Raw genomic sequence first — 26353 nt, 5'->3', positions numbered from 1 at the left:
ATGCAGAGGCAGGCTGTATTCAGCCACCCCTCTGAATATCCTCCAGGCCCCTAATAGGGGTCAGTCACCAGAGGTCACCATGGCTTCCAGGTGTGTGTGCATACACACACTCATATGCACATGTAATTTTTTTTTAAAAAAAACACACCCACACTGAGAAGTGGGCAGCTGAAACATTCCATGGCATAGAGGTAAAAAATTTCCTGATATGCCTCTATTAAAGGGACAGGATATTTTTCTTCTGCCTTGTCAGGGATGCTGCTCACATTCCCAATCCTGTTACCAATGCCTTGGTCCATATCTATTTTGGGATTGTTTGGATGAGGCTACAGTCCTAAGCAGGGGGGGGCGGTTTAGCAGGAATGCACAGGAACGCAGTTCCGGATGGCTTGGCGTCAGAGGGTGCGGCCTAATATGTAAATGAGTTCCTGTTGGGCTTTTTCTTGAAAGGCCCTGTGTGAAACAATAGTGATATCAGGGGTGTGGCCTAATATGCAAATGAATCCCTGCTGGGCTTTTTCTACAAAAAAAAAAAAGCCCTGGTCCTAAGTACACTTTCCTAGAAATAAACCTCTGAATAAAACAGCACTTACTTCTCAGAGAGCCAGTTTGGTGTAGTGGTTCAGTGAGCAGACTCTTATCTGGGAGAACCGGGTTTGATTCCCCACTCCTCCACTTATAGGAGGATGAGGTTTGTGAAAGAATATAAAAACATAGCAAACCTGCTCACCAGAGGCGAAAGTGGAATGAATGTGCACACAGGAGGAGTCCTCTTTTTAAATTCCCTTTCTCTCTCTCTGAAGCTCTCCCTCCAGCGGTCCCTTCAAAGCAGGGACCTGGCTGCTAATGAGATAGTCAAATCATGTGCTGAAAGAGCAAGTGATAAAAGATCCTCCTCCCCAGTTGATATCAGTGCGGAGGCATTCCTTGGAGTAGGTCGCACCTAGGCCATGCAGGGTTTGGAAGGTCAAAACCAGCATTTAGATTCCTGTGTGTTTCGGCTGAGGGATTCAACACTGTTTCAAGAAGAAGAAGAAGAAGAAGAAGAAGAAGAAGAAGAAGAAGAAGAAGAAGAAGAAGAAGAAGAAGAAGAAGAAGAAGAAGAAGAAGAAGAAGAAGAAGAAGAAGAAGAAGAAGAAGAAGAAGAAGAAGAAGAAGATGATGATGATGATGATGATGATGATGATGATGATGATGATGATGATATTGGATTTATATTCCACCCTCCACTCCGAAGACTCTCAGAGCGGCTCACAATCTCCTTTCCCTTCCTCCCCCACAACAGACACCCTGTGAGGTAGATGAAGATATTGGATTTATATCCCGCCCTCCACTCCAAAGAGTCTCAGAGCGGCTCACAATCTCCTTTCCCTTCCTCCCCCACAACAGACACCCTGTGAGGTAGATGAAGATATTGGATTTATATCCCGCCCTCCACTCCGAAGAGTCTCAGAGCAGCTCACAATCTCCTTTCCCTTCCTCCCCCACAGCACACACCCTGTGAGGTAGATGAAGATATTGGATTTATATCCCGCCCTCCACTCCGAAGAGTCTCAGAGCGGCTCACAATCTCCTTTCGCTTCCTCCCCCACAACAGACACCCTGTGAGGTAGATGAAGATATTGGATTTATATCCGGCCCTCCACTCCGAAGAGTCTCAGAGCGGCTCACAATCTCCTTTACCTTCCTCCCCCACAACAGACGCCCTGTGAGGTGGGTGGGGCTGGAGAGGGCTCTCACAGCAGCTGCCCTTTCAAGGACAACCTCTGCCACAGCTATGGCTGACCCAAGGCCATGCTAGCAGGTGCAAGTGCAGGAGTGGGGAATCAAATCCGGTTCTCCCAGATAAGAGTCCGCACACTTAACCACTACACCAAACTGGCTCTCAAACCCAGCACCAAACTTGGCTGTAGGGTTGCTAATCTCCTGGTGGCGGCTGGAGATCTCCAGGAATTACAACTTATCTCCAGGCAACAGAGATCAGATCACCTGAAGAATATGGCTGCTTTGGAAGATGGATTCTACAGCACTATGGACCACTGAACCCCCCCAAAAGCCTGCCCTCCTCAGGCTCCTTCCCCCAAATCTCCAGGTATTTCCCATCCAGGAGGTGGCAACCCATCTCAGCATGACCCCTGCCCTTTACAGGTGTTAGTCTCGCTTATGTTTTTTTCATGCTGCACCTTCCTTGATTATTTCTCATTTTATATTTCTCCTACCCTGCCATCTTCAACGGTTGGGAGGGATCCTCACCCACTCTGAATGAATGGATTTATTTTTGGTTGGTTATTGCTTCAAAATGGCCTGTCTTTGGAACATCTCCCCATGCCCACCCTACTGTTGCTTGTAGCTATGTATAAAGAACTGCTATGAACTTGCACTCCATTGCATCTGATGAAGTGAGCTCCAGCTCCAAGAAGATTATAGTGGGATCACTGTTATTGGTCTTTAAAGGTAGATTCGGGTGGGTAACCTGTGTTGGTCTGAAGCAACAGAACAGATTTTGAGTCCAGAAAGAGATGCATAAGTAACTGGGCAATAAATATAGCTGAGGTTGGACTCAAACTTAGTTCTCCTATCTGTTTGTTAATTCTTACATTTGTATGCTCATTTGCTGCTATTCACAGGTCTTACCAACCGCTTTAATCCAATCTCAGCTATGCTTATCACCAGGGCTTTTTTTGAGCAGGAACGCACAGGAATGCAGTTCCAGCTGGCTTGGCATCAGGGGGTGTGGCCTGATATGCAAATGAGTTCTTACTTTTCCTACAAAAAAAGCCCTGTATGAAACAATGGTGATGTCAGGGGGTGGGGCCTAATATACAAATGAGTTGCAAATGAATGACTGGGAGTGGCTGTGTTCCTGGGGCAGACTGAGGCCCTACCCTCTTTGCATTATTAAGCTTCACCTTGCCAGAGGTGCGAGCCTTTGGCGTAAGCCGAAGGGCAAGAGCTAAAGGGCTCTTGGCCTGCGGGTTCTGTAAGGACCAGGAACTCTGATCCGTATTTTCCTTGTGTTCCCAATAAGGTAAGTAGACCCTCCAGAAGGAGAGCCACATAAACACAACAGGATTTAAAGGGGGACTGTATATTTTAAAAAGCTATCATGAAGGTAGAATGCCAGCAGGGGGGTGGGGGCTTTCCACTGTTTTGCACTGAGTGTCACATGTATGACTATCTACCCACAGGACAGAAGTCTTGGGTGTGTGCTCGATGCAAGGAGCTCCTGGTCCTCAGGGAACGAGTTCGTACCCTTGAGGCCGAGGTGGCTGATCTGGAGATGCAGAGGCAGTCAGTTAATCACTCAGAGAAGACTCTTGGGGACATGTTAGATGAGCCCCACTCTGAACATGGCAGCCCTGTTGCTGCCAGGGAGCATGAGAGTCAAGAGGGAACAGGGCACCATGCTGAGGACAAGCGGAATGCGCCCTCAGAAGGGACCTCTTCTCCAGTTGGTGAGTGAGTATCCTTTCACGGCAAGAAACCATCCCTGGGCAGGGGGAGAGGGGGGGTCTTGGTAGTTGGTGATTCGATCCTTAGGCAAGTAGACAGCTGGGTGGCAAAACCGCATACTGACCATATGGTGACTTGCCTGCCTGGTGCGAAGGTAGTGGACATTACGCATGTAGTAGATAGGCTGATAGACAGTGCTGGGGAGGAGCCAGTGGTCGTGGTGCATGTTGGCACCAACGATGTGGGGAAATGCAGTCATGAGGTCCTGGAGGAAAAATTTAGGCTGCTAGGTGGGAGACTTAAGGCCAGGACCTCCAAGGTAGCCTTCTCAGAAGTGCTACCTGTTCCACGTGCAGGACAGGAGAGACAGGCACAAATTAGAAGTATCAATGTGTGGATGAAACGATGGTGTAGGGAGGAAGGGTTTAAGTTTGTTAGGAACTTGGGATGCTTTCTGGAACAAGCAGGAGCTGTACAAAAGAGATGGTCTTCACTTATCCCCAGATAGAACTAGGCTGCTGGCGCTTAAAATCAAAAAAGGTGGCAGAGCAGTTTTTAAACTAAATCTTGGGGGAAAGCCGACAGGAGATGAAATGTCTCTGATTCGGGAGGACTCATCTCAAAGAGATGAAGTGTTAGCTGTTACTTTTCTACCGGGTAATGGATCAGAGTTGTCCACTGAGATGATGACAAACAGTATGGACTGTCTGCCAAAGTCCTCGAGGCAGCAGGAGGAAGGTGGCGGGCCTAACTTGCCTGGGAAATTATAGATGTTTGTATACAAAGCCTAGAAGTGTTCGGAGTAAAATTGGAGAGTTGGAATGTTTAGTGTTGGGGGAAAACATAGGCATTGCGGGATTTTCAGAAACTTGTGGAATGAGGAGAATCAGTGGGACACGGTGATTTCTGGATATAAGTTATATCAGGATAGGGGGGAAGAGTTGGAAGTGGGTGGCTCTGTATGTCAGAGAGGGTATACTGTCCAGTAAGTCCAGTAAGACTGAGGTCAGAAAATTAGATTCCCTTCTAGAAATGCTTTGGGTCAAAATAGGGGCCCCAAAAGGAAATTTAACTATGGGAGTTTGTTATCGCCCACCAAATCAAAATATAGAGGACAATTATAATATGATGGAAGGATTAAAGATAGTGGCTAAATGTAAAAACTATGTCATAATAGGTGATTTTTAACTACCCGCAGATTGATTGGGTCAATATGTGTTCAGGTTGAGGGAAAGAGATTGAGTTTCTAGATGCTCTCAATGTCTGTGCTATGGAGCAGATGGTCTCAGAACCTACCAGGGGTGGGGCGATCCTGGATATGGTCCTAAGTAATGCCCAAGACTTGGTGAGAGATGTAAAAGTGATCGCAACGGCTTGGGAGCAGTGACCATAACGTTATTGATTTCACCGTTTGTATAAATAGGGAGTTGCCCCAAAAGACCAGCACAACCACGTTTAACTTTAAAAGGGGTAAATTCTCTGAAATGAGGAGGCATGTGAAGAGGAAACTGAAAGGAAAGGTAAATACAGTCAAAACCCTTGGGGAAGCTTGGAGGCTATTTAAAACTACAATCCTAGAAGTTCAGATAAAATATATACCACAAGTTAGGAAAGGCACAAACAGGTACAAGAAAAGGCCTGCATGGTTAACAAACAAAGTAATGGAAGCTGTAAAAGGTAAGAAGGACTCCTTTAAGCGGTGGAAAGCTAGTCCAAGTGAGATTAATAAAAGGGAACACAGGCAAGTTGATGGGTTGTGAACTGGCAGAGACTGACCAAGAGAGAGATATTGGGGTCACTGTAGATAACTCACTGAAAATGTCAAGACAGTGTGCGATGGCAATAAAAAAGGCTAACGCCATGCTGGGAATTATTAGGAAGGGAATTGAAAACAAGTCAGCTGGTATCATAATGCCCCTGTATAAATCGATGGTGCGGTCTCATCTGGAATACTATGTACAATTCTGGTCACCACACCTCAGAAAGGATATTATAGCATTGGAAAAGTACAGAAAAGGGCAACTAGAATGATTAAAGGTTTGGAACACTTTCCCTATGAAGAAAGGTTAAAATGCTTGGGCTCTTTAGCTTGGAGAAACGTCGACTGGGGAGTGACATGATAGAGGTTTACAAGATTATGCATGGATAGAGAAAGTAGAGAAAGAAGTACTTTTCTCCCTTTCTCACAATACAAGAACTCGTGGGCATTCAATGAAATTGCTGAGCAGTCGGGTTAGAACAGATAAAAGGAAGTACTTCTTCACCCAAAGGGTGATCAACATGTGGAATTAACTGCCACAGGAGGTGGTGGCAGCTACAAGCATAGCCACCTTCAAGAGGGGTTTGGATAAAAATATGGAGCAGAGGTCCATCAGTGGCTATTAGCCACAGCATATTATTGGAACTGTCTGGGGCAGTGATGCTCTGTATTCTTGGTGCTTGTGGGGGGGGGGGGGCAAAATGGAAGGGCTTCTAGCCCCACTTGTGAACCTCCTTTCTTTTTTGGCCACTGTGTGACACAGAGTGTTGGACTGGGTGGGCCATTGGCCTGATCCAACATGGCTTCTCTTATGTTCTTATGTGACACAGAGTGCTGGACTGGATGGGCCATTGGCCTGATCCAACATGGCTTCTCTTATGTTCTTATGTGACACAGAGTGTTGGACTGGGTGGGCCATTGGCCTGATCCAACATGGCTTCTCTTATGTTCTTATGTGACACAGAGTGCTGGACTGGATGGGCCATTGGCCCTGATCCAACATGGCTTCTCTTATGTTCTTATGTGACACAGAGTGTTGGACTGGATGGGCCATTGGCCTGATCAACATGGCTTCTCTTATGTTCTTATGTGACACAGAGTGCTGGACTGGGTGGGCCATTGGCCTGATCCAGCATGGCTTCTCTTATGTTCTTATGTGACACAGAGTGTTGGACTGGGTGGGCCATTGGCCTGATCCAACATGGCTTCTCTTATGTTCTTATGAGTTTCTGTTGGGCTTTTTCTGAAAAGAAAAAAAAAGCCTCACTTATCACCCAATTACTATGCATCTAGACTCTACCTAGCCCTTCCTGGTAACGAACCCCCCCACACACACACACAAGGCTTGTGGAAGACTTATTTCAATATATCTGAAGAAGTGTGCTCCAGGGCTTTTTTTGTAGGAAACTCCTTTGCATATTAGGCAGTCACCCCTGATGAAGCCAATCCTCCAAGAGCTTACAGGGCTGTTAGTGCAGGGCCTACTGTAAGCTCCAGGAGGATTGGCTACTTCAGGGGTGTGTGGCCTAATATCCCAAGGAGTTCCTACTACAAAAAAAGCTGCACATTAAACTTTGTTGGTCTTAAAGGTGCAGTTGGACTCTGGAGTGCTTTCCGTGCTCACATAACTGAGGAGACAGGTCTCTTCTGTGCTCTTTTGCAGACAGCAACTTCCTCTTGGCCAACGCTCAGGTGCATCGTGGCTTCCCCATCGTTTACTGTTCAGACGGATTCTGCGACCTCACCGGCTTTGCCCGGACGGAAGTCATGCAGAAGACCTGCAGCTGCCGTTTCCTCTATGGCAGCGAGACCAGCGAGGCTGTTATGCAGCGTATTGAGAAAGTACTGGAAGGGAAGCAAGAATACCAAACTGAAGTCTGCTTCTACAAGAAGAGTGGTGAGCTTCTGTGTGTGTGATCAAGGGGGGGGGGGCAGGGTTGAGGCAGTTCCTTGAGGGAGAATATACTATTCAGACATGTCAAACATATGGCCTGGGGGCTGGAACCAGCCCATCCAAGGCTCTTATTTGGCCTTTGAGCAACCGGGGGGAAACTAGTACAGATGTGGACTGGAAGGTTCTATACGAGGATATTATTCTTTATTGCTGAAGTCCTTCCTTCCCCAAAATGCAGACCTTTCCCTGGGTCTTCCCCCAGATCTCCGGGGGCTGCCCAACCCAGAGTTGGCAACCCTAGGGGGTAGGGTTGCCAGGTCCAATTCAAGAAATATCTGGGGACTTTGGGGGTGGAGCCAGGAGACTTTGGGGGGTGGAGCCAGGAGACATTAGGGGTGGAGCCAAGATCAAGGCTGTGACAAGCATAATAGAACTCCAAAGGGAGTTCGGGCCATCACATTTAAAGGGACGGCACACCTTTTCAATTCCTTCCTTCCATAGGAAATAATGAAGGATAGGGGCACCTTCTTTTGGGGCTCATAGAATTGGACCCCCTGGTCCAATCTTTTTGAAACTTGGGGGGTATTTTGGGGAGAGGCACTAGATGCTATACCAAAAATTTGGTGCCTCTACCCCAAAAAACAGCCCCCCCAGAGCCCCAGATACCCGCGGATCAATTCTCCATGATTTTCTATGGGAATAAATCTCCATAGGGAATAACAGAGTTCCCAGAAGACATTTTCCTCCCCTCCCCCCGCTTTCTGACGACCCTGAAGTGGGGGGAGGGCCTCCAAACCGGGGGATCTCCTGCCCCCACCTGGGGATTGGAAACCCTACTAAGGGGTGAGGAGGGCTGGTTTGGCCCCAGGCTCTGCTGAGGAGGGGTATGGGTCATGATCAGTGGTGAATTATCTCCAGTACCTTCTGACACACATGGCCAAGCCTGACAAAATGATATTTATGGCAGATCCAGCCCTTGAAACAAATGAGATGGGCACCCAGGGCCAGCTCTAGACTGGCAGCATAGGCAAGGACAACGTCTGGCGCCCCCATCGCTGATAACGCCATCAAGTCATATGGGGAAGCACCCAATTCGATGCCCCCATAAGGCCTAGTACCTTAGGCAATTGCCTAGTTTGCTTAGCGGCAGGGCCAGCCCTGTCGACACCTCTGTAAATTTCTTTGCAGTGCAACAAACTCTGGGCTGGGATTGGTCCTTTGTGGTCTGAGTTTATAATCCAGAAGCCAATGATAGAGCATCCTTGTTGAAGCTGAGCAAGTCTGGGAGGTCTCTTGGGAATCCTGTGGACCTCACCTTGAAATCCATTGTGGAAGAAAAGTAGCATATCTAGGGTGGCCAGACCGTCCCGGTCTCCCGGGACATTCCCGGATCTGGCCACCCAATCCCGGATCCCGGGCTCCCTATACCGGGACCATTAAAGGTCCCGGTTTAGGCAGCCCAGGAGCCGGTGGGCCGCGGGCGCGGGCGGGGAAGGCGGGGAGTGAGGGAGGGAGCGTCCCTGCGCCTGCGCAGGGCCCCTGCGCACGCGCAGGGACGCTCCCTCCCTCACTCCCCGCCTTCCCCGCCCGCGCGCGGGGCCGGCAGCGGTGGGGGAGGCCTCTCCGCGGCCTCCGCTGGTCGCTGGGGGCCTTCCAGAGTGTCTGGAAGGCCCCCAGCGACCAGCGGAGGCCGCGGGGAGGCCGCGGAGCACCCGGCGCTGGTCCGGGAAGGCCTTCCAGAGCCTCTGGAAGGCCTTCCCGGGCCAGCGCCGGCCAGCGAAGGCCTCCCCGCGGCCTCCGCTGGTCGCTGGGGGCCTTCCAGAGTGTCTGGAAGGCCCCCAGCGACCAGCGGAGGCCGCGGGGAGGCCGCGGAGCACCCGGCGCTGGTCCGGGAAGGCCTTCCAGAGCCTCTGGAAGGCCTTCCCGGGCCAGCGCCGGCCAGCGAAGGCCTCCCCGCGGCCTCCGCTGGTCGCTGGGGGCCTTCCAGAGTGTCTGGAAGGCCCCCAGCGACCAGCGGAGGCCGCGGGGAGGCCGCGGAGCACCCGGCGCTGGTCCGGGAAGGCCTTCCAGAGCCTCTGGAAGGCCTTCCCGGGCCAGCGCCGGCCAGCGAAGGCCTCCCCCGCGGCCTCCGCTGGTCGCTGGGGGCCTTCCAGAGTGTCTGGAAGGCCCCCAGCGACCAGCGGAGGCCGCGGGGAGGCCGCGGAGCACCCGGCGCTGGTCCGGGAAGGCCTTCCAGAGCCTCTGGAAGGCCTTCCCGTGCCAGCGCCGGCCAGCGAAGGCCTCCCCGCGGCCTCCGCTGGTCGCGGGGGCCTTCCAGAGTGTTTGGAAGGCCCCCAGCGACCAGCGGAGGCCGCGGAGCACCCGGCGCTGGTCCGGGAAGGCCTTCCAGAGCCTCTGGAAGGCCTTCCCGTGCCAGCGCCGGCCAGCGAAGGCCTCCCCGCGGCCTCCGCTGGTCGCTGGGGGCCTTCCAGAGTGTCTGGAAGGCCCCCAGCGACCAGCGAAGGCCGCGGGGAGGCCGCGGAGCACCCGGCGCTGGTCCGGGAAGGCCTTCCAGAGCCTCTGGAAGGCCTTCCCGGGCCAGCGCCGGCCAGCGAAGGCCTCCCCGCGGCCTCCGCTGGTCGCTGGGGGCCTTCCAGAGTGTCTGGAAGGCCCCCAGCGACCAGCGGAGGCCGCGGGGAGGCCGCGGAGCACCCGGCGCTGGTCCGGGAAGGCCTTCCAGAGCCTCTGGAAGGCCTTCCCGGGCCAGCGCCGGCCAGCGAAGGCCTCCCCGCGGCCTCCGCTGGTCGCTGGGGGCCTTCCAGAGTGTCTGGAAGGCCCCCAGCGACCAGCGGAGGCCGCGGGGAGGCCGCGGAGCACCCGGCGCTGGTCCGGGAAGGCCTTCCAGAGCCTCTGGAAGGCCTTCCCGGGCCAGCGCCGGCCAGCGAAGGCCTCCCCGCGGCCTCCGCTGGTCGCTGGGGGCCTTCCAGAGTGTCTGGAAGGCCCCCAGCGACCAGCGGAGGCCGCGGGGAGGCCGCGGAGCACCCGGCGCTGGTCCGGGAAGGCCTTCCAGAGCCTCTGGAAGGCCTTCCCGGGCCAGCGCCGGCCAGCGAAGGCCTCCCCGCGGCCTCCGCTGGTCGCTGGGGGCCTTCCAGAGTGTCTGGAAGGCCCCCAGCGACCAGCGGAGGCCGCGGGGAGGCCGCGGAGCACCCGGCGCTGGTCCGGGAAGGCCTTCCAGAGCCTCTGGAAGGCCTTCCCGGGCCAGCGCCGGCCAGCGAAGGCCTCCCCGCGGCCTCCGCTGGTCGCTGGGGGCCTTCCAGAGTGTCTGGAAGGCCCCCAGCGACCAGCGGAGGCCGCGGGGAGGCCGCGGAGCACCCGGCGCTGGTCCGGGAAGGCCTTCCAGAGCCTCTGGAAGGCCTTCCCGGGCCAGCGCCGGCCAGCGAAGGCCTCCCCGCGGCCTCCGCTGGTCGCTGGGGGCCTTCCAGAGTGTCTGGAAGGCCCCCAGCGACCAGCGGAGGCCGCGGGGAGGCCGCGGAGCACCCGGCGCTGGTCCGGGAAGGCCTTCCAGAGCCTCTGGAAGGCCTTCCCGGGCCAGCGCCGGCCAGCGAAGGCCTCCCCGCGGCCTCCGCTGGTCGCTGGGGGCCTTCCAGAGTGTCTGGAAGGCCCCCAGCGACCAGCGGAGGCCGCGGGGAGGCCGCGGAGCACCCGGCGCTGGTCCGGGAAGGCCTTCCAGAGCCTCTGGAAGGCCTTCCCGGACCAGCGCCGGCCAGCGAAGGCCTCCCCGCGGCCTCCGCTGGTCGCTGGGGGCCTTCCAGAGTGTCTGGAAGGCCCCCAGCGACCAGCGGAGGCCGCGGGGAGGCCGCGGAGCACCCGGCGCTGGTCCGGGAAGGCCTTCCAGAGCCTCTGGAAGGCCTTCCCGGGCCAGCGCCGGCCAAGGAAGGCCTCTCCGACGCCTCCCTGGCCTCGCCGCCGCCCCCCGCCGCTGGACTCGCCGCGCCGCTGGACTCGCCGCCGCCGCCCGACCCGCCGCCGCCGCCCGACTCGCCGCCGACCGCCACCGCAGGTAAGGGGGCCGAAAGCGGGGGGGGGGCGGCCTTCCTTTCTTCCCTCCCTCTTCCCTTCTTTCCTTTCTTCCTCCCTTCCTTCCCTCCCTTCCTTCCCTCCCTCCCTTCCCTTCCTTCCTTCCCTCCCTCCCTCCTCCCTTCCTTCCTTTCTTTCTTCCTTCCCTCCCTCCCTTCCTTCCTTCCTTCCTTCCTTCCTTCCTTCCTTCCTCCCTTCCCTTCCCTCCTCCCTTCCCTCCTCCCTTCCCTTCCCTTCCCTCCTCCCTTCCCTCCTCCCTTCCTTCCCTCCCTCCTCCCCTCCCTCCTCCCTCCCTTCCTTTCTTTCTTCCTTCCCTCCCTTCCTTCCTTCCTTCCTTCCTTCCTTCCTTCCTTCCTTCCTTCCTTCCTTCCTTCCTTCCTTCCTTCCTTCCTTCCTTCCTTCCTTCCTTCCTTCCTCCCTTCCCTTCCCTTCCCTTCCCTTCCCTTCCCTTCCCTTCCCTTCCATTCCCTCCTCCCTTCCCTCCTCCCTTCCTTCCCTCCTTATGTTCTTATGTGGCGCAGAGTGTTGGACTGGAGGGGCCACTGGCCTGATGCAACAGGGCTTCTCTTATGTGACACAGAGTGTTGGACTGGATGGGCCACTGGCCTGATCCAACAGGGCTTCTCTTATGTTCTTAAGTGTGACACAGAGTGTTGGACTGGATGGGCCACTGGCCTGATCCAACAGGGCTTCTGTTATGTTCTTATGTGACGCAGAGTGTTGGACTGGATGGGCCACTGGCCTGATCCAACAGGGCTTCTGTTATGTTCTTATGTGACGCAGAGTGTTGGACTGGATGGGCCACTGGCCTGATCCAACAGGGCTTCTGTTATGTTCTTATGTGACGCAGAGTGTTGGACTGGATGGGCCACTGGCCTGATCCAACAGGGCTTCTCTTATGTTCTTATGTGACGCAGAGTGTTGGACTGGATGGGCCACTGGCCTGATCCAACAGGGCTTCTCTTATGTTCTTATGTGACGCAGAGTGTTGGACTGGATGGGCCACTGGCCTGATCCAACAGGGCTTCTGTTATGTTCTTATGTGACAATACTGACTTTGGTGGACCCAAGCACTGATTCAGTGTAAGGGAGCTTTGTGTTTGTGACTGGAGTGGACAATACTGACTTTGGTGGACCCAAGCACTGATTCAGTGTAAGGGAGCTTTGTGTTTGTGTCTTCTGGTGCAATTTTGTTCTCAGATCCTGTATTTACTTCATCAGTATATGGGATAAGGCACTTTCTCAACTGTGCTGCATAATGCAGCCTATTTATTTTGTCCTGTTGGCTCTGTTGGCTCTATCTGCGCCACCTTCATCACTTTCGGGGTGTGGATCCCCCAGTGGGGTGGGCTCCCGACTCCTTCTGCCGGCTGTTTCTGATAGCCCTGCGCCCCCTCTTTCATTTGATATGTGTCCCGTGCGGGTGCCACCCTCCTGCCGGGAGATGCCGCAAAATGAGCCCCCTTGAGGCTTATGGCGGCAGGGCTCGGGGGAAGCAAGCTAGACTGCTGTTCTTTTGAGGGGTTATAGAGTGTTTCGAGCCCCTCCCTGTGGCATCGGTCCCATCGTTGTGGGACCCAGGGGGCCGGCGCAGCGGCCCGCTGAAGCAGCCTGTCAGTCACTTCCGCATCTCGACCTGTGTTATTAGTGACAGGCTGCTTCGGCAGGCTGCTGCGCCGGCCCCCTGGGTCCCACGACGATGGGACCAATGCCACAGGGAGGGGCTCGAAACACTCTATAACCCCTCAAAAGAACAGCAGTCTAGCTTGCTTCCCCCGAGCCCTGCCGCCATAAGCCTCAAGGGGGCTCATTTTGCGGCATCTCCCGGCAGGAGGGTGGCACCCGCACGGGACACATATCAAATGAAAGAGGGGGCGCAGGGCTATCAGAAACAGCCGGCGGAGGGAGTCGGGAGCCCACCCCACTGGGGGATCCACACCCCGAAAGTGATGAAGGTGGCGCAGATAGAGCCAACAGAGCCAACAGGACAAAATAAATAGGCTGCATTATGCAGCACAGTTGAGAAAGTGCCTTATCCCATATACTGATGAAGTATATACAGGATTTGAGAACAAAATTGTTTCCGGCGGTGATATTTGGGGGATTTTTGGGGACGTCACAGGAAGTGCTGTGAAGTCACTTCCTGTTTCCGGCAGTGGCATTTGGGGGAAATGATGCCATTTGGGGGAAATGATGTCACAGGAAGTGATGTCACTTCCTGCTTCCGGCAGGTGGCGCGGGGGAAATGATGTCACAGGAAGTGATGTCACTTCCTGTTTCCGGCGGTGGTATGACGTCGCCGGAAGTGACGTCGCCGGAAGTGACGTCACTTCCTGTTTCCGGCGGCGCACGCGCTTTGCGCGCGCGCACTCCTGCCTTCCCCCCCCCCAAGGTGTCCCTGGCTGGCCTTCAGACATTATGGCCACCCTAAATGTAACAATAAATACATACTCACTGGCCCCTTTTTAACGGGGATGAGAGCCTTCTCAATATTCAGGTCTAATGGGGTTACCTGTGAACGTTCTGCAACTATTACCGTATTTTTTGCACCATAAGACTCACTTTTCCCCCAAAAAAATGTGGAGGGAAAAGTGTGTGCGTCTTAAGGAGCGAATACTGCAAAAAATTCACACAAATGCCTCTAAATTCACACAAACAGCTCTAAAAACTAGGTGCGTCTTATGCTCAGGTGCGTCGTATGGAGCGAAAAATACGGGTAAGTGTCAGATTGACTGATAGGTTGTATTAGACCAGGGGTGGGGAACGTCAGGCCTGAGGGCCATTTATGGCCCTCGAGATCACTCGGTCTGGCCCTCGGGGCCAAGCACCCCCTCTCTCTCTTGGGCATTGTGAAGGACTGCTGATGGGATGTGTGCCTTTAAAAGTCTACTGGGAGCAGCTGGAGGGAGGGAGGGCTAGCTACCACCAGTTCAATTTGCACATGCTTATTCCAGATGGTGTGGCCTAATATGCTAATATTAGGGGATGTGGTCTAATATACCTGGACATAGGCATTTGCCTAGGGCAGCGGGTCAGGGGGTGTGTGTGTGTGTGCTGAATTAGGCTCTCTCCACGTGACTTCAAATAGTAAAACAATTATTTGCCTTAATTTTGCTGAATCATTCTCCCTCGGCGGAGCACTGTTTTTTAAGTTTATAATTTTGTATGGCCCGTGAATGATGTTATAAATATCCAAATGGCCCTTGGCAGAAAAAAAGGTTCCCTACCCCTGTATTAGACTATGCAGGAATCCAGGTTGCCTGGACTTTCCCCCCATTTCAAGACTCCGTGTCTTGAGGAATCTTATGGTCAGGAATGGACTGGGAGGTTTAAGTGGCCCAGAGCCAAGGCAAAGTGCTCAGCCCCTGTGGTTCTGCAAACCAGCACCACAGCTTAGACCATTGCTTGCAGTGTCAATGATGGTCATTAGGTTCTCCACATACATACCACACTCGTAGCAGTGTAGGAGATGCAGGTGGCCCGTTGATGCTGCTGAAGCGATGGAAAAAACCAAATAGCTTCCCAAACAATTAGTGAACAAATACTATTGTAATTAAAAAATGGGAAAGAACCTAACACCTCTGCTACCTTGTTTGAGGTTGACTGTATTGTGATTTATTGAATCCCTTTTGGACGGCATTTCTATTGGCTCATTGTGTGACCTCCAGGGCTTTTTGTGTAGCAGGAACTCTTTTGCATATTAGGCCGCACCCTCCCCCCAATGTAGCCAATCCTCCTGGAGCTTCCAGTAGGCCCTGTACTAAGAGCCCTGTGAGCTCTTGGAGGATTGGCTACATCAAGGGGGTGTGGCCTAATACGCAAAGCAGTTCCTGCTACAAAAAAAGCCCTGGTGACCTCTTACATGACTTTGTGATTTGTTGTGTTCTTTCCCCCTTTTTCTTACAATAGCATTTGTTTACTAATTGTTTGGGAAGCTGTTTGGGTTTTTAAAAATTGTTTCTTTAAATTCCATGCTCTGTTGATTTTTTTGTTGTGCCAAAGCAACTGAGCCAAGTGACTCCTTGCGGTACTGCAGATTGGTTCTCCCACCAGAGGCTCTCCGGCTCAGCCGTCCACCAGGGAATTTCCCTGAAAGTTAAATGGCCAATCCATCTTTGTTTTGATGCCATCCAAAGGAGACCTACACCCTGGCCCATAGCCAGGATTTCATGTTTAGTGGGGGTCCCAGCAGGATTTGTTGTATGGAGGGGCTGGGGGGGGGCACCCGATTTGGCAGCCCAGGGCTCTCTGCCCTGTAAGCTGCCTTGAGTCCCACAAGCTAACCCCGCTTCGCCTGGGCAGTCACAGCAGCTCTGCTCCCCCCACCCCTTTCTTATGTGCCCCTCTCCCAGAGAAGGAGACCTCTTGACTCTCACCCCCGCCCCTTTGCTCTGCAAGGTGTGTTAGGGAAGGGGAGAGAAAAAAGCGAAAAGACCAGCAGCAACGCCACTGCTTGTTCAGAGTGGCAGTGAGCAAAGGGGACAGATTGGGAGCCCTCCAATGGAGCGGCCAGATAGTTGGAAGGGGGGGAGGGGTTATAGAATGGGCCTGGTCCCTCCCAGGCCCCACTGTAGCCACGGACCTGCCTACACCACCCTTCTAAGTCTGCTGAAGTCAGGGGTCGTAGAAGGAAGTTACTCTGCTTAGGATGGCAGTGTGTGCTTTATTCTTCTTCTTTTTTTTAAGTTTTAATCCTTAAGGCTGCAAGGGTAGGCTGGAAAGGTTGTGGTGAAACTTAAGAAGCTGGCATTTGACTGGTTTCCATAGGTTTCTGCTTTTCTCCAAAGCAGGTGAGGGAGGGGCAAGGCTTTTTTTGAGCAGGAACAGTTCTGGCTGGTGTGGCATCAGGGGGTGTGGCCTAATATGCAAATGAGTTCTCGCAGGGCTGCTTCTAAAAAAAAAAAGCCCTGGGGAACGGGGGGGGGGGGGAGATGCAAAGCAAGGAAAACATATACAAGTAATTTATTTTGCATAATACATATCAGTTGCAGGTTATTTTTGGTGCAAAGTTTCCCTTTTAAAATTCATTTTCCAAAACAGAACCTGCTAATGGGGCATAGCAAAAAAACATTTTTTTCCCTCCTGGATTCCACTTTTGCAGAAAGAACATGTCTGGTGAGGTACCCAGCTCCTGAATTTGGGGTGTGTCTATCGCTAAAAATACCTCACATCAGTTTTCCAGCACTGGCCCAGACTCTCCATTCTTTCCTGAGAACAACTGCAAAAAACAACCAAATCCGTACGGCCTGGCCTTTGCAGACACCCAAAGTTATCTCTCTCCCCCTCTAGGCTGTCATGAGCTTCCAGATTCCAGGTGTGCTCATTTAGCCAACTGTCAGCTCTGGGACTATCCTCAATCAAAAAAAGACTTCCAGTGTGTTCAGAAAGTTGTTTTTATTGATAGCTCAGTAGCATACACGATTGTGTCAGAACTGGAGCACCAGTAAGGTGACTAGGCTTATTTACCTTATCTAGGACTGTTAAGCAGCCCACCTAAATTTTACTGCAAAAAGCCTGTGTGCAGTGCGCACATTATAATTCATTCCCCACCAAACTCTTTTGTACCAGGCAGTGGCCAGCGATGCTTTAGCTACAGACAGATAATGCGACCTTGAAGTACCAGTCTGCAGGGCAGAAATTGTTACTTCTGAGAGTTACACAGTAAATGCGTAGTATAAGCAAAGGAAGCCAGCATAAGAACGTAAAAGAAGCCATGTTGGATCCAGCCAATGGCCTATCCGGTCCAACACTCTGTGTCACACAGTGACCCAAAAAATCCAGGTGCCATCAGGAGGTCCATCAGTGGGGCCAGGACACTAGAAGTCCTCCCACTGTGTCCCTCAAGCACCAAGAATACAGAGCATCACTGCCCCAGACAGAGTTCCAACAATATGCTGTGGCTAATAACCCCGATGGACCTCTGCTCCATATGCTTATCCAATCCCCTCTTGAAGGTGGCTATGCTTGCAGCCGCCGCCACCTCCTGTGGCAGTGAATTCCATGTGTTCATCACTTCTATCCGTTCTAACCCAACTGCTCAGCAATTTCATTGAATGTCCACGAGATCTCGTATTTCATCCATATTTCATCCCCTCCTCTCAACCCCCTTGCAAGCAGACCACAATACGGCGAATGAATGAAATGGCAAGGGGTCTTGACTCCAGCTCTCTGCCACATCAGGAAATGCTAAGATGGACAATTTTTGAGGGCTGCCACTCTAAAAACCCAAATGCTACGATGTCATCAGCTGCCCATTACCAGATGACAAATATGTTCTTTTCCAGGCTCCAGCTGATAAAGGCTGGCCGGCCCTCAGCTCTGCAGAAGGTGACGCTGTGGCCCAAATTTCAAAGCAAACGCCTCCAGTATTGAGTACTATATTTATTGAAGTTGATCTAGGTCAGCTTTTTCTACCCAATGGGGACCGAAAGCAGCTTACGCCACCGTTCTCCCCTACTCTAGTTCACTTTTGCAATAACAGCTCTGTGAAGTAGGTTAGATGGGGAGAGAGCAACTGCCACACCAACACCCAAACACCAGAAATAGCCAAGAATAAAGAGACGTGAACCTGTGGCAAGGATTGGAGAAGAATTTATTGATATCTCCTTTGGGGCAAATGTAAAAACGGAGTAAGAACGGCAATACCCTTTTGTGAAAATCTTGACTGACATCCGTAAACAGGGCTTTTTTTTTTTTGTAGCAGGAGCTCCTTTGCATATCAGGCCACCCCCACCCCCGATGTAGCCAATCCTCTAAGAGCGTACTGTAGGCCCTGGGATAAGAGCCCCGTAAGCTCTTGGAGGATTGGCTACAGAAGAAGGGTGTGGCCTAATAGGCAAAGGAGTTCCTGCTACAATAAAAGCCCTGTCCGAAAGACAGTGTTAGATCCCACAAAACAGTTCCACAGAAAGATTTCTGTTAGCAGAGCACGACTACCCCCAACTTGTCCACTGCAGCATTGAATGCTGCTTCAAACTGCTGTTTTGGCGGGAGAGGAGACCCTTCCCTTTCAACCAGGATAAGAGGGGAGTCAAGGCTGCAACAGGAGAGGAGAATCAGCAAAAGCCTCCCCCACCCCTTCGGACTGTTACAGTGCTCCTTGGGGTCCAACCCAGTGGTCGGACTTTTTTTGTAGCAGGAACTCCTTTGCATATTAGGCCACATACCCCTGATGTAGCCAATCCTCCAAGAGCTTACAGAGCTCTTCTTACAGGGCCTACTGTAAGCTCCGGGAGGATTGGCTACATCAGGGGGTGTGGCCTAACATGCAAAGCAGTTCCTCCTACAAAAAAAGCCCTGCCATGGGGAATTTGTTTTCTTAATTTTATGCTAAGATGGCTTTCTTATGATCCCTCTCTGTCTTGCCATTTTTTAAATACGTGAACGGTGGAGTTTGTATGCTGTTTTTACTTCTCAGCTTCTGCAGTTTCAAAATACGTGCGGAGATCTGTCAGCCTGACCCGCTTGAGGTTCATCTCCCTTTTATGTTTTTTTTTAGAAAACAAAAGCTCTCCTGAATATTCATTTACCAAAAGGTGGAACCTCAGAACAATCACAAAAGTTTTTATATGGAGGGACATGGAAAGGGCTGTCGCAGACCTGATGAGAAGGAGGTTATAAAATCCTCATATTATCCCATGATTTCCACATGAAGAAGAAAACTGCACATTTATACCCCGCCCTTCTCTCTGAATCAGAGACTCAGAGCGGCTTACAATCTCCTGTATCTTCTCCCCCCACAACAGACACCCTGTGAGGTGGGTGGGGCTGAGAGGGCTCTCACAGCAGCTGCCCTTTCAAGGACAACTCCTGAGAGAGCTATGGCCAAGGCCATTCCAGCAGCTGTAAGTGGAGGAGTGAGGAATCAAACCCAGTTCTCCCAGATAAGAGTCCACACACTTTTAACCACTACACCAAACTGGCTCTCCATGCATTTTTTGCCTTTAGTTTTCACTAATGATGATGTTAATGATATTGAATTTACTCCCTGCCTTTCACTCTGAATCTCAGAGTCTCAGAGCAGCTTACAATCTCCTTTACCTTCCTCCCCCACAACAGACACCCTGTGAGGTGGGCGGGGCTGAGAGAGCTCTCACAGCGGCTGCCCTTTCAAGGACACCACCTGCGATAGCTATGGCTGACCCAAGGCCATCCCAGCAGGTGCAAGTGGAGGAGTGAGGAATCAAACCTGGTTCTCACAGATAAGAGTCCGTGCACTTAACCACTACACCAAACTTGTTTTCGCTCTGAGATTTTTCTGGCTGTTTTGAGACCACATTTGCCCTGATGTTTTTCTGGAAGCAGATTTTGAGATGACTTTTTCCTAGTGTGTAATGTTTCTGTTGGTTTTCGTTGTCCCACCCACCCACCCTCAGCCCGTTTTTCAATGACTAGTTTGTTGTCATAATCCACTCCCTCTCCCCCATGCCCTGAAGATGAGTGATTTCAGTTTTTTTCTTTAAAGCCCTAAGATATTAATATATTGCTGTACTGTTGTAATGATATTTAAAGCCGGTTTCCTGAATTCCCAGCTTTCATTCTTTTTTAGAAGTAAGTCTCTAGCTGCTGCTCTCAGGCAAGTATGTCTTTTTCCTTATACCACAGCGAGGGAAGGAGCTAGACTTACTTTTTTTTTATGTCTCTAGGATGCCTCTAGGACTAGGATGTGTTTGAGCATGTGCAGAGTACCTTTCTGTCGTAACAAAAGGCATTTGAAAAGCAAAATGTCATCCCAGGTTGAGTTTCAGGCACAGGGCTGCTGTTCATGTAGATGTAAAGGTGACTGAAGGAGTAGAGTCACGGCTCTGCCTAAGAGTTTGTGCTCCTGAGGATGCCGCAGGAGGGATGAGTCTGCCAGGGGCAGTGAATGATGCAGAGTCTTGTTCTTTTCCCTCTCCCTTTTGCAGTAGAAAAGAGCAGGACTCCAGTAGCCCCTCAAAGACTAAGAGCGTTTTCCCACAGAGCTTACTGCGGAGTGACGTCCCTCTTCACCGCGCAGCGTCTGCGCGGATTTCCCACCAACTGCTCCGCAGAACCAGGAAGTGCCGGGCCTTTTGCGTCGCAAATGTAAACCGCTAAAAACCAGTTTACGTTAGCGACGCAAAAGCCGCGGCTCTTCCTGGTTCTGCGGAGCAGTTGGTGGGAAATCCGCGCAGACGCTGCGCGGTGAAGAGGGACGTCGCTCCGCGGTAAGCTCTGTGGGAAAACGCTCCAAGATAATTTGTGGCAGGGTACGAGCTTTCATGAGTCGCTGCTCACTTTTTCAGAAACAGCTAGAACGTGAGTCCCTCTGCCCTTATAACTTGGAGAATGGCGTGATTTCAGAAGATGCCAAGTGATAAAAGCAGATGAATGGCTATAACAGCCATGGTCATAATGGTGCGGAATTCAGAGGGGGGCAGTATTTGTGGAGAAATCAGCATTGGTGATGAGACAGGAAACCTAGAACTTGATTCAGTCCAGGAGGATTCATTGTTTTGAGCAGGGCTTTTTTTTTGTAGCAAGAACTCCTTTGCATATAAGGCACACGCCCCTGATGTAGCCAATCCTCCCAGAGCTTACAGTAGGCCCTATAAGAAGAGCCCCTTTAAACGCTTGGAGGATTGGCTACATCAGGGTTGTGTGTGTTATATGCAAAGGAGTTCCTGCTACCCAAAAAAACTCTGGTTTTGAGCCTCATTATCAGTTGCAATTCACCCATTTCTCTTTCTAATCTGCCTTTGAATTTCCTTTGTAGAGAGAACTGCTGCTCTTAGATCAGCAACTGAATGTCCTGGAAAGTTAAAATGTCCCTCCACTGGTTTTTGAATGCTGTGGTTCTTAATGTCTTGACCTGTCTCTCTTTCTTGGGGCAGAAGCAGCCTTCTGGTGCCTGCTGGACATCGTACCGATCAAGAACGAGAAGGGCGAAGTGGTTCTTTTCCTCTTCTCCTTCAAGGACATCACCGAGAACCATGGAAGGAGCCACTGCAATGAAAAAAAGGAGGGTGAGGCCGGGTCGGGAGGCGTTGGGGTTATGGAGCGAGTCAATGGGTCACAGGGGGTGAGAACCGAAGAGCACACAGAGCTGTGTGATACTCCCCCTCCTCAGTCTCACTCCCTCAAATGCTCCGTGGATGGCAGGTGATCCTAGCTCTGGTGCCCAAGTCCGTCCCTTTGTGCACTCACAGCAGCAATGAATGCAAGGCCAATCTGTGCAGTGTGGAAGGAGCTTGTGAGTATTTAGATACCCCTGAGAAAGGCTGCATGACTAGTTCTTGGTGGTGGACAAGGCCTCATTTTGGGCAGGTGCTCATAGGAGCAGAGCTCCAGAATCTCCAACTTCTATTGTGCTCTTTCGCTCTTTCTTTCTTACCCTCTCCCCGCTACCCACCCCAAATACTTGCTCCTGGGCTCCATTGTTCAAACCCCCTGTGAGAATTTTGCTGAATTCTAAGATTTGACAAACTTTCTGATATTTTTCCTCACAAAAAAAAAAGGGGAAAGTAACCAAAACATATCAAGCAGACAGATGGAAATCTTCATCCTGCCACTGTGGCCAACTAGGAGAAAGTCATTTAAAAAGTATGATGGGAGTCAGGTTTTTTGATGACAACTGTAGTTCAAAAACCATTTTAAGGTAGATGCTGAGGTGATATAATTGAGTACACCTTCCGGTGATGTCAGGGGCGTGTGACATATGCAAATAAGTTATGCAAATCATCATCATTATCATCATCATCATTTTATTTATATCCTGCCCTCTTCGCCGGAGCAGGCTCAGGGCGGCTAACAACATAAATCAATACATTAAATTATACAATGATATTTAAAACAAAAACTAATTTAACAATTTAATTAAAATTCTAAAATTGATAAAATTAATATGCTGGTGTTATTACAGTAGATGGTAAGTTTACTTAGCAGTCTCTCTCTTTAGTCGGTGAAGGCCATCCGAGAAAGGATGGTCTTGCAGGCCCTGCGGAACTGTTCAAAATCCCGCAGGGCCCGCATATCTTCCGGAAGCTGGTTCCATAGGTGTGAAGCCACAACAGAGAAGGCCCGGGCACGGGTACTCTGTAGTTTTACCTCTTTCGGCCTGGGGATAGTCAGCAGGTGCTTCCTTGCTGACCTCAGTGCTCTCTGGGGTTCATATGGGGAGAGACGGTCTCTAAGGTAGGCAGGTCCTCAGCCATATAGGGCTGTGCTAATGAGCTACGGCACCTCTTTTTCTATGGAATGACCCCTGGCGGTGGAAACTTCTGACTTATACCAATGCCCTAGGATTTTCGAGACAAAAGACATTCAGAGGTGGTTACTTGGAGTTACTGAGGTTATTTGGAGGAGGTCTCCCATTCAAATACTAGCCAGGGCCGACCCTGTTTAGCTCCTAACGTCTGAACAGATCAGGCTAGCCTTGGCTATCCAAGTCAGAATGACTAGTTCTTATCGTCTTGGATTTCAGCGCAGGTGTTTGCACAGGGCTGCCAAGAGGTACCACAGCCTTCCCCAGGCTGACTTCCCAGCCTAGACCAAACCCGAAGGCCATGCAAATGACAAATCGTGTGACTTAGTGGTGGCCCCGAGAAATAGACTCAAAGAGTTGGAAGGGACCTCCAGGGTCATCTAGTCCAGAACACTGAGCAGTGTAGGAAATTCGCAACTATCTCCCTCCACACCCCTAGTTCTGTTTAATGCAACATGTGGACAACTCACAGGGCAAAGACCCAGAAGTGTGAAGACTGGAATCATGAGCGATATAGGTATCCTCTCCCCACACTTCTGGATTTCATCCTAGGGGACAAATGCTTAGAAGCTGGCAAAAAAAAAAAAACCACCCCTCCAGGATCCCTGTCCAAAATGGCCTGGAGAAAATTGCTTCCTGACCCCAAAGTCTTTGCCCTGTGACAGGGGTGGCCAAACTGCGACTTGGGAGCCACATGTGGCTCTTCCACACATATTGTGTGGCTCTCAAAGCCCCACCACCCCATTGGCTGGCCTGGAGAAGGCATTTGTCTCTTTAAATTACTTTTCCAAGCCAAGCCATCTGGTGGCTTGGAGAATGCATTTAAAGTTGCTTTTCCTTCCACCTCTCCCTCCCACTTCCCCATCTATTTGCCTTCCTTCCTTCCTTCCTTCCTTCCTTCCTTCCTTCCTTCCTTCCTTCCTTCCTTCCTTCCTTCCTGCCTGCCTGCCTGCCTGCTCTCAAACATCTGACATTCATGTCTTGTGGCTCTCAAGCTTCTGACTTTTTTCTACATGGCTCTTACATTAAGCAAGTTTGTCTACCCCTGCCCTGTGATTTTTTCCACATTTTGCATTAAACAGAATCAGGAAGAACAGAAACATGAATAAGACCTATGAGCTCTCTCTCTATGTCTCTGGGTCTTGTCAGCAAGAGAGACCCATGTGTAGCCTCAAGGGAAATGCACGTATTCCCTCTTGGAAACTTGTGGATTTTGGGCCCTTCCTTAGGAGATGGATGCTGCCTGAGAGTTGTATTTTCATCCACTCTTGTGAATAAGGCCCAGAAACAATGGAAAAAGAAGCTCAGGTCATTGATGCTTCCTTTCTTGACAGTTCCCAGGAAGGTCGGTAGTAACTCTATATGAAGGATATAGGCCAGCCATTCCCCATGAGCGGGAAGTTGTGCAGAATGGGAGTTGTACACACATGGCACAAATCGCTGTGCTCGTGTACAGTTTCCATTGGTTCCAGCGGTTGTTTGCACTGGAGAAATTCCTATTTGATTTTGCTCCATGTTCACTATGCACAAAGTGCATAGGGAGAGGGACTGTGGCTCAGTGGTAGGGCATCTGCTTGGGAAGCAGAAGGTCCCAGGTTCAATCCCCGGCATCTCCAAAAAAGGGTCCAGGCAAATAGGTGTGAGAAACCTCAGCTTGAGACCCTGGAGAGCCGCTGCCAGTCTGAGAAGACAATACTGACTTTGATGGACCAAGGGTCTGATTCAGTAGAAGGCAGCTTCATATGTCCATATGTTCAAAGTGAGGGGTGGGGGGAGAGATTGACCTCAAAGCAGAGCCGAAACAATGGCAGGAAGAGACTTCCGGGAGGCTGGCTGAAGCCAGCGAGGGTGTTTGTGGAGTCCATCACTGGAAGGCTTTTGAAGGGCAGGGTAGGCCTGACGTTTAGTGGGATTAGTTGAGGTAGACTTATGCCCATAAAAAGCTATAGCATGATGATGATGGTGATGGTGATGGTGATGATGTTCGATTTGGTACGCCGCCCTTCCTTGCAAGCAGGGCTCAGAGTGGCTGACATCGGGCAAATGCAACATATAATGGGGTTAGAGCAACATTAAAACCCTACACCAATCCATCAACAAGACAGTAATTATATCCAAGCTGACGGATAATTTTACCAGCCTCCTGGGGGGTGGGGTTGGTAAAGAGGGGGGAAAGGAAGGGATATTAAGTGCCAAACCGTTGTTGTCCTCAACTAAATGCCTGGCTGGACTTCTTAGGTCTTACATTAAGAGTGATTGTCACTAGAGACTACAATAAGCAAATCTCTAACAAAGTTTCCTTCAGACGGGATTCTTACTGCCAGTAATGCATTAGACTTGATGGATCCACAGGGTTCTATCTGACGCTGTCATTCTGGTGGACTGGAGGCAAATTGCCAAAGTTTGGGCTGGTTAGTTCACAAGAGCATGTGAAATTATGCCCTTTGTTACTACTTTAGCCCAGCTAAAGTCCTTCAGATTCCAAAACTTGCTTGCTTGTTCTTAGGACAGTTCCTTCTGCCTCATGTCTCTGTGTGAAGCTTTTCTTCCATCTCAACTGACCTTTCCCTTTGCTGACAAAGCTGCCTCGTTTGTGAATGTTCTGTCACTTCAAGAGTCCATGAGCTAAATCATAGTCTTACATGCTCTTTATGATATTGTGGCAGTTCAGTAGTGGCTGGGAAGGCTTGCTCATAGGGGTTTTGTTTTTTTTTTTTAAAGGAAAAAGAGGCTTGCCTACTCTGGGTTGGGAAACTCGAGATTTGGGAGCAGAGCCTGGAGAGGATGAAATTTGGAGAGGGAGCTCTGTAGGGAGGCAGAGTTCACCCTCTGAAGCTGCCATTTTCTCAAGCGGAAAATGATCCTTGTCATTTGAAGATCAGTTGTCATTCTGAGAGAACACCACCTGGAGGTTGGCAGCCTCGCTTGCTCATTAGCAGCAACAGCCATCACTTTGGGATAGGATGGAGTAAGGGGGCTGAAAGGCAGTGGGAAGAACAGGAAGGAATAGAGTTGCCAGTCCCCAGGTCTAAGGGGGATCCCCCAGTTTTGGGGGTTCTCCCCACTATGGACCAGCTGGCCAGTAGGGAAAACTCCTCCCCTGTTGCCACATGATGTCCCTGACATGATGACATCAGCTGGAAGTAATGTCATCGCTTTGGGGATGCTCTGGTTTTGGGGCAAAACTCTATGGTTTGAGGGTGTTATGCCCCAAAAACAGAACGTTGCCCCAGTGTCGCTGATGCGATTATGTCACTTCTGGGTGACATCAACCTGTCAGATGATGTTGTGTGACATACCAGCCCAGTCCAGAACACCCTCAAAAACTCCCCACCGTATCAACAAGGAACCTGGCAACCCTAGGAAGGAATCGTGTGGTGTGAGGGGGGGGGGCACTGAATATCTGTCTGAGGCCTCCATCAACACAAGCCACCTTTTTCCTGCTATAAAAACATAAGAGAAGCCATGTTGGATCAGGCCAATGGCCCATCCAGTCCAACACTCTGTGTCACAGAAGAACATAAAAGAAGCCATGTTGGATCAGGCCAATGGCCCATCCAGTCCAACACTCTGTGTCACATAAGAACATAAGAGAAGCCATGTTGGATCAGGCCAATGGCCCATCCAGTCCAACACTCTGTGTCACGTAAGAACATAAGAGAAGCCATGTTGGATCAGGCCAATGGCCCATCCAGTCCAACAGTCTGTGTCACACAGTGGCCAGAAAAACCCCCCAACCCAAGTGCCTTCAGGAGGTCCACCAGTGTGGCCAGGACACAAGAAGTCCTCCCACTGTGCCCCCCTGAAGCACCCAGAATACAGAGCATCACTGCCCCAGACAGAGAGTTCCAACAATACACTGTGGCTAACAGCCACTAATGGACCTCTGTTCCATATGCTCATCCAATCCCCTCTTGAAGCCGTCTGTGCTTGTAGCCGCCACCACCTCCTGTGGCAGTGAATTCCA

The 26353-nt window shown here is 51.2% G+C and overlaps 1 protein-coding gene across 3 annotated transcripts in view; it reads left to right on the top strand.

Annotated features, from left to right (window-relative positions):
• Window positions 1–26353, top strand: part of KCNH4 (potassium voltage-gated channel subfamily H member 4) — a 110970-nt gene that overhangs the window by 31477 nt on the left and 53140 nt on the right. For all 3 annotated transcript variants that reach the window (XM_060256110.1, XM_060256109.1, XM_060256111.1), the window contains exons 2-3: window positions 6876–7109; window positions 21017–21148. In XM_060256110.1, the coding sequence (XP_060112093.1) occupies window positions 6876–7109; window positions 21017–21148 (366 nt within the window). The remainder of the gene's footprint in view (window positions 1–6875; window positions 7110–21016; window positions 21149–26353) is intronic.

The sequence above is a fragment of the Heteronotia binoei genome, chromosome 15 (genome assembly GCF_032191835.1).
Source record: "Heteronotia binoei isolate CCM8104 ecotype False Entrance Well chromosome 15, APGP_CSIRO_Hbin_v1, whole genome shotgun sequence".
Taxonomy (NCBI): domain Eukaryota; kingdom Metazoa; phylum Chordata; class Lepidosauria; order Squamata; family Gekkonidae; genus Heteronotia; species Heteronotia binoei.
The sequence above is the reverse complement of the archived record's forward strand: the minus strand, read 5'-3'. Positions and strand labels throughout refer to the sequence as shown.